We start from the raw sequence: 8,940 nt of genomic DNA, 5'->3' as shown, positions 1-8,940 counted from the left end.
AATTCTTACCCCTTCAAAAGTACTCCAATTTCTCTCACAGCCTGAAGAACTTGTAGTCAGTGATAGTATTTTCATCGCCATAGATTGCAGATTCGGTGTTTCAGATCCATAATTAGACCACCAAGAAACTACACCAAAAATTTAATATAAGAATTAGTATAGAAGTATAGGATAACATAAATCTAAATTCTAAATACTTATAACTTATAATTTATAACATTTACCAGGATTAAAAGTATCATTATTGTTTGATCTTCCAGAAATAGCTAACTTTCTTCCAAATATTCCCTCCATTGCCTTGTACTTTAAAAGCTCGTGATTACATACCAAATTCTGTTTGTCATAATCATCGGGAAAAAAGGACTCAACACAAGTTAGTAGAGCTTCCATGCATTTTGGATCCGTTTGAGCTTCATCATCTCTATAGAAAAAGTAGGGATTTAATAGATAGCCAGCAAGATATAATGGACAATCAAGTCGACCTTTAGATTTGGACTCTATGATATCAAGAATGGGTTCGTACATATCTGCTGCACCTTTGCAAATACGGATGATTTCTTTTTTAGCATCCTTAAGTTCACCATACACAAAGCCCATAGATGGTCTCCAATCCCCATCAACAAGTCGAAGAACCTTTACCAAAGGCTTAAAAATTTCCACGCACATCGAAAGAGCCTGCCAATAGGTTTGGCTAACAATGGTGCTATATATCTTAGTACCTTTTGCAGTTGAAGACCATTTACATTCCAGCCATTCTTTGGAAAGAAACATATATTTCAGATTCTCTTGTTTCTCCAGCAAACTTTGCATAGTAAGGAAGGAACTAGCAAATCTTGTTATTCCAGGCCTCACTATATCCCTCTTCTTGGTGAACTTTCTCATCAAGGACAATGTCTTGTGATGAGCATAAATAAATATCGTCAACTCTTTAGACTTGTCAATAACAAATTTGAACTTTGGCATCTTCCCTGTCAATAACAATGTCTTTCTTGTGTTAGTAATCTGCAGAGTATAAATAAGCTGCCACAAACGTAAATATTTCCAGATTTAATTATTCAATTACATAATAGATAATAATTTATATACCTATTCCTTCAAGAATGAGATTTAAAGTATGTGTAGCACAAGAGGTCCAGAAGATGTAAGGCCTCTTCTCATTTAAGAGTTTTGCAGCTGCCATATTGTTAGACGCGTTATCCGTTACTACTTGAATAATGTTCTTTGAACCAACTTCTTCAATCCATTTGTCCACATAATCAAAGATATATTTTCCTGTATGAGCATCAGCTGAACTCTCGATAGAAGATAAGAATGTTGTGCCAAGTTTGCAATTAACACATAAGTTCATTATACTCCGCCGCTTTCTATCAGACCATGCATCTGTCATAATTGAACAACCACTTTTTTTCCACTCTTCTTCTTGTTTCTTAACTGTTTCCTTAGTTGTCTCAACTGCTTGCTTTAACAGAGGCTCCCTAAGTTGATATTGAGTAGGCGGAATATACCCAGGACCAAATTGACCCACAGCCTCAAGAAGTTGCTGAAATGCGTCATTATTAACATCATTAAAAGGTATTGCAGATTCATACACCCAGCGTGCCAAGTACGCATGCACCTCACTAGTCCTTTTCTTAAATAGGACATCATTAATATTTTGTTGTCTCAGTTTTTTGCGAGATTCAACCAATGAATCTGCCGGAGATATTGGCCTGGCAAAGCTATCCATGGGACCGAGCGAATATGGTGTCGTACAACTTTCAAGAATCTCAACTTCATTTGAGTTTTTTTCAGAAATATTAACACGCTCCTGCAATTCTTGAAGTTTTTCCCTCTTTTCTTCTTTTTTCTTTTTCTGATGAAGTAATGCTTGCATACACTTTGCTTTGTCAATTGGAGTAGCTTTTTGACAAGAGGCCACATTTCCTTTAATATGGGCAATATGTTGTTTTAGCCGATGGACACCTCCACTGATCACTCTATTGCATAGTTTACACTTCACTTTGTCTGGATCATTTGTAACTGCTAGTTCACAGAACTCCCAACCAACATCATCAGATTTTCTTTTTAAAGAGGTGACTGAACCAACAGCTTCTGAATTAGATGCAGGTGTAGAGGAATTGTCCATTTTTCTACACACACAAACATAACACAAAAATCATAACTTAATTTGTTTGTCGAGAAACAACTAACAAGATATAACGGATAACAAGCAACAACAAGAAAATACAAATCAATTAACAACACAAGAACACTAACCCATTTAAATATAAGTATATAATGAATGAAAAATCAACGAATCGTCGAATCTATACAAGCCTACAAGCCACAATGGTACAGATATATACTTATACAATACATTATAAGCATTGGTGAAGAAAACTAAAAATGGGGATGTAATTAACCATATCAATTTGTGAAATAGAGATGAGAACTTGAAGAACTTACCTATCGTCGTGAAGAGAACTAGGGAAACACGAGCTTAATTTGGGTATCGCGTAACTCTGTAAGTACTCTCCTAAAGATTTTTTTGGCCGGTTTGGACCGCCTAGGCGGATTTTGACCCGCTTTAATCCGAGGTTGACCGACTTTTCGAAAAAACGTCTAAAATCCCGCCTAGCCACTTCTCCGTGCGTTTTCTATCCGCCTAGCGCCTAGGCGGCGCCTAGGCGGCCGCCTAGACCGATTTTTAAAACACTGCCTCGATTTCCGTAGGCCCCCACTATGATCTTATCCATTATCCCACTTTACAAGTGTCCTTCACCCAAGTATCATGTCATTCGCCTCACCCATTCCCTGCCTCCGACGTGTCTCCTTAGCCCTCACCGATCACCAGGATACTGACATAGAGGACACCTGGCTATTAATAGGGAGGATAAAAGGAGATGAAAGAGGATAAAAAGAACATAATCTAACAACCAAAAACTAAGACTAATCCCTACAGGCCGGAACTCAAAACCAAAATTATAACCATCAGGATCATATATACATATCTAAAAATTTCGTTATTATAGTTGAGATCCATTAACAATGTTAGGTAATGAATCACACACAGAGGAGGGGGGGTGAATGTGTTTTTTCTGATTTTAGGCTTTTCTTGAAAGTTAATGGTTGAACAAAGTAAATTAAATCTTATATAAAAAAGTGTTCATGCAGAATATAAGCTTGCAGAAAATAAAGAACACAGATTTTCAAAACTCACTTAATTTTTGTATTAAAAATTAAGATGTTTTGCTATAAAATTTCTAAGCTCTTTAAAGTTAAAGAGCTCAGCTTCTTCTCGAGAGTGTTACAAGAATTTTGATGTAAATTGTTACTTCTAACTAGAGGACCAGTGTTAACTTTATATCTCAGTTAACTGCTGATTTACACAATGGATAATAAACATGCTATTAACTTTTCTAAACTGTCACTTGTCATTTCTATTTATAGAAAAGCAAATCTTCCATTTCTGGCTTAGCATATCTTTGACATCCCGTGTTTACTTTAATCTTCCTGTGTCAGTTACTCTTTGCCATTGATCTTGCACACTCTTCAAGCTGCTTTTTGTAGACTTGTCAATCCAGCTGTTGGATTGTTTGTTGATTGTTTATCTTGGATATTGAACTGATATGCAATTTTGTACTTTGAGACTGTACTTCGAGATCCCCAGTTTGAATTAATAGAACACTTGACATCTCGATAAGTACATAGGCTTATCGAGATCTCTAGCACTCCATAATGAGTTTGGCTTGTAGAGGTCTTCAGCTTGTCGAGATCTCTAGTCTTCATATCTTCACTTTAACTTGTAGATATCTCTGAGTTCTCGAATGAATATAGACTTGTCGATAACTCTGAGTTCTCTAGTGAAGGAATGACTTGTTGATATCTTCTTGAGTTCTCGAGTAGCTTTCCTGACTTCTCTACTCCCGGTGGATAAGGCTTATCCGTCAAGTAGACATTACTCATCCGTCGAGTAGACATTGCTCATCCGTCGAGTAGATGTTGCTGATCCATCGAGTAGACACTGCTCATCCATCGAGTAGAAGTTGCTCATCCATCGAGTAAACAATGCTCATCCATCGAGTAGAAGTTGCTCATCCATCTAGTAGATTTTTCTCATCCGTCGGTACTTCTCCGAAGTTTGAATGACTTCTCGATAAGCCATTCTGGAGTTCTCGAATGACCTCTCTATAACATTAAATCTGTGACTTGTAGAGATCTTGACTTAGAACATTTTTCTCCAAACAGATTTATTCAACTCCAAACTTCTTCAAAATTCTTCTGAGGCATGATCTTCTTGATCTTCTTCCAGATAGAATCCTTAGGCTTGATACTGTTTTAGGAAAAAGACTCCAGTCTGCTCCTTTGCATTTTTACAGACTTTAAGTGTTACAAGTACAAAATATAAATTTAGATAACAATACAACTTACTTAGGGTTGACAAGTTGTCTTAGTCTTGTTAAAGTACAAGCATGTCTTTTACAACAAACAATAGATATCGTACACACGTAATAGATATTCTCACCACTTGCAAAAATAAATATCGCAGTACAAGGCATAAAAGAGGCCGTCCAATTTTGTTTCTCGTAGGGAAATGCATAATTCTAATACGTACTTTCACGATTAGATATTTCAAAAATCGGAATTAATTAATCTGATGTACCTGTTTGAGATTTATCGACAATCTTAAAAAAATAAATCATTTATCGATCATTCATTAAATCAGTCAAATACTTTTTTATCGATATAACAATAACTAGGACACTAAGCCGTGCTTCACACCAGCACTTACAAATACTTTTATGAAATTATTACATATGATAGCATTTACTTTTATGTGCGCTAAATTGAAATTAAAATAAATATTTGTAATTACAATGTTAAAGTACATGCGAAAGTGCATTAATATATAGAATTAGAGGTTTTTTAATATTGTACTCATGATTACAGATTTTTAAAATAGAAACTATTTGCTTGGGATATCGATTTGTGATTTATCGGGTGATATTTGACAAATCGGATGATTTATCGGTGATTTAACGAATCAGTCAAATATTTTGGACTGATTTATCTACATTTTTTTAAAAATCGACGGATTTCTATAATAGACTTTGTACTTGTCTTTTGCTAATGTAGGTCAAATTTACGTCTCGTAGCCTCTACAGTTCTTACTTGAACAAAATGTTGCACTCTAAAATCATAAAATCAATCAAACAATTAACACAATATTGAAGGCTTAACAAATAAATTGCAGCAAATCTCTTTTATATATAATAGGAGAATAAGGGGATAAAATTAATGAGATATTTTATTTTCAGTGAAATGACTAACTTACCCCAATATTTTATTCTCAGTGAAATGACTAATGTACCCCTATACTTGATAATTAAGTAAAAAATGTTGTTTGAGGGAATTGAACCCAAATCTTTACATTCACGTGTACATCTTCTTACCACCACACCACATTATTACTTTGATTTTTTTTTATCATACTCATAATATGTGAGTGTCCTAAATAACGATAATTTATTTAACTTTAAATATAATTACTAAATATTTGTATAGTTAGTTTTAAAGAATTGATTTGAGATGTGAAGTTAAGTATAACACATAAATGGATCATTACCTAATTTATTAAATAATTTTTAATTTAAAAAGTATATCTCGTACATTTTTAATATATATTTTTTAATAAAAAATTAGAGTGTAAATATAATTATTTTTTTAAATGTTAAAAATAGATACACTTATATAAATAATATATGTGTGTACTACATATTTAGATATGTTAGGTCATAAATAGTCGATGTATTTCAGTTTATTTCGAATTCAAAATCAGAACTTGACCCATTTTTTTAAAAAAATACTCGAAATATGACTACATGACCTGGCCGAAAATATAACGCCACTATCTAGGTTTAAATTAAATTACGAGTTTGACGAGAAATCTTACCAATAAAGGGAAATTTTGTGATTCTTCTATTGATAAATATTAATATTTTTGAGGTCTTTATAGGAGGATCAAGTCATCTGATAATATGTATCAAAATTACTAATTTCAAAATCAGAACTTTTTACCAATTTTAACAAAATACTCGAAATTTGACTACATGACCCGGCCGAAGATACATCATCACTGTTTAGATTTAGTAAATTTAAATACAAGATATGAGCGTGCGTTATGGTGTTATATCACCGATGTTCAACAGGTTGAACATGTACGTGTTCTACAACGTGAACATGTATATTCTGTAAACTAATCATGTTTTGCAATGTTTAACTTGTCAAATGTATGAGATTTTTAAGAGTTTCATTAAAATAGTGATGTTTAGAACATGATTCATATTACAATATGTTTTACAATAGTTTTTGTACTATTTCACTTGCAGAACATATGTGCACTCCCGTACTCAATAAAAAACAAGAACCCTATAACTTATATATATATATATATAAGAAACTTGAAAAATTATAGAATTCAATCTTTTGAAAAAATATATATCTAAGATGAACAATAATAATTTTACGAAAATAATATTTAATGCAGAAAAGTATTGTACAACTATTTTGAATTATTTGAAAAAAGGTTAAAATTATAATATATTATACAATTTAATTTAATCTATGTTATGCTATCTAAAGAAAAATAATAATATTAGTCGATAATTTGAAAGGATTAACACCTTCTACTCATATTAAATTTTTTTATCGAATTGAACAATATTTATTTTTAGAAAAGTAATATATAATGTTATCAAGTTATTATAAAAAGAAAGATTAAAATCATAAATAAAAAAATTTAAAAATGGTTTGAATGGTGATATTAATTAGTACAAATTTATCTTCGGATTCTTGAAACAAAAAACTTATATCAGTAGTTAGTATTTGCGATATATGAATTAACAAGTTAGTTTTCCTAACTTGTTAATCTATACTTTCCTCAATTAAATTTTAAACTACCCAACTTGCTAGTCAAGATTTTTTCTCAATTATTTAAAAATTACAAAAAATCTTAAAGGAAGAAGTCCCAAAAAGTTTAGGATAATATTACGAATAATGATAATATGTTACTTTATCTAACTTGTTCGTCAAGACTTTACTCAGTTAAATTTTAAACTACCTAACTTGTTGGTCAAGACTTTACTCAATTAAATTTTAAATTACTTAACTTGTGGGTCTTCTCAATTAAATTTTAAACTACCTAAATTGTTAGTCAAGATTTTCCTTAATTATTTATTTTAAAATTTGCAAAAATCTTAAAGGAAGAATTCAAAAAATTTTAGGTGAATATTAACAATGATAATATATCAAGGAGAATTTCATACTGCGTAACTTGTTAGTTAAGACTATCTAAATTATTTATCTTAAAAATAGCAAAAATCTTAAAGGAAAAAATAATAAAAAATTTAGGAGAATATTACGAACAATGATAATATATTTAGGAGAATATAAGTTAATTGCAATTTTTGATATTTATTAATTCAAAGAATTGAGAAAATTAGAAAAATAAAATAAGATTAGAAAAAACTGAGATGCGCCGCCTAAATGCCTCATTGTTCATATTTATAATGTTAGAGTAAGTCTCAACGAATCTATATTTTAACATATAAGTTTACTGATTTATGGATGATTTTTTAAAGGGATACTCTCTCTAGTATCACCGTAGAATTGGTTTTTCCGTTGATACCATCAATTTATTGGCTTCTACCCGTGGTAACCCTATATATTTGGTTTTTCAATTCGGATATCCCTGTGTTAAGTAAAATGTAATATAATTGATTTCGGACTGGAGAACAAATTGTAAATTTGAATTTTTTTACAAAAAAATACATGAAATGGACCTTTAAATCATGTAACAGATTTAAAATTAGTGAGATATATTTAAATTTCATAAACAAACTTTACCATTATTATTTCACTCATATTGACTCCATTTTACATGATTTGAGAATTTTTTTTATATATATTTTCACAAAAAAATTAAATATACAATTTATTTTCAAAACTAAATCAATTCTATTATATTTTACCGAACACGGATGTATCCGAAATGAAAAATATAAGGTTACCGCGAGTAATAGAGGCTTGCAACTAATAATTCATGTCTCCGAGATCATTTCATCATTGTTTCATAGCATGTTATGATAAGGAACCATCTACAAACATAGTCGTTTTCAAGGGTCGGTCCTTTGCTCCATCATGTCACCACTAAATATTACTCCTAGTCTATTACTAATTCTGTTTACTAATTAGTATAATGTCAATCCTTCCTGAATTGAACTATCTTTACAACCAGCACTGACTAGTACTGGACATGCGTGTATGGCCCCTGGTGCAATAGAAATATGCACTGTGGTTCATGTACGTCGTTAAAGGATAGCTGGTACTAGGGTCTCGTCATGATAAGCGACTATTGCAAATATTTATCCGCTACAATTTATCGTAGATAAATTTTTGTGAATACATGTGGCGCATCATCTATTTGCGCTTCATACACCACTTCTAGATTTTTGCCTCAAAAAGTTATAGCGGATGATCGGTCGCTAGCGATTGATTGTTATGAACAGTTCTCCTCAAAAGGAAGGTGTAAAAATATAGAAAATGTGAATACTTGTTATACATTTTGAAGAGTATTGTAAATTAACCGTTAGATAAAATATATTTTTCATAAATGCGACCCTATATAGAAATATTGGTGTTGATGGGCAGCTAGCAATGACAATGATGTTATGTACAAGGTTTATCAGAAGTTGAGTTGCAGATATAGAAAGAATTACAAGTAGAAATTAATTAAGACAATGTATATTAATTTTTCCCGGTAGTGAAAGAAAGGGGGAGAAACATTGACATCCCCACGTAGGGCAATTGAAAAGATAAGAAATAATAAAAATTAGATGGAGTGTCATAGTCATCTTTTAAATAGTGTACCTCTCCCTCCATTACTTTGTCTTTTCCATTCAT

At 31.7% G+C, this 8,940-nt stretch overlaps 1 protein-coding gene across 1 annotated transcript; it reads right to left on the bottom strand.

Moving 5' to 3' along the window:
• Nucleotides 1–415: 415 nt before the first annotated feature.
• LOC141659935 (uncharacterized) lies at nucleotides 416–2,125 on the bottom strand. Its single transcript, XM_074466876.1, has 3 exons — nucleotides 1,087–2,125; nucleotides 524–968; nucleotides 416–419 (listed from the first exon to the last, which is right to left on the bottom strand). The coding sequence occupies exons 1-3, from the start codon at nucleotides 2,123–2,125 to the stop codon at nucleotides 416–418; spliced, it is 1,488 nt and encodes a 495-aa protein (XP_074322977.1).
• Nucleotides 2,126–8,940: the final 6,815 nt, after the last annotated feature.

Source organism: Apium graveolens, chromosome 5 (assembly GCF_009905375.1).
Source record: "Apium graveolens cultivar Ventura chromosome 5, ASM990537v1, whole genome shotgun sequence".
Taxonomy (NCBI): Eukaryota; Viridiplantae; Streptophyta; class Magnoliopsida; order Apiales; family Apiaceae; genus Apium; species Apium graveolens.
The sequence above is the reverse complement of the archived record's forward strand: the minus strand, read 5'-3'. Positions and strand labels throughout refer to the sequence as shown.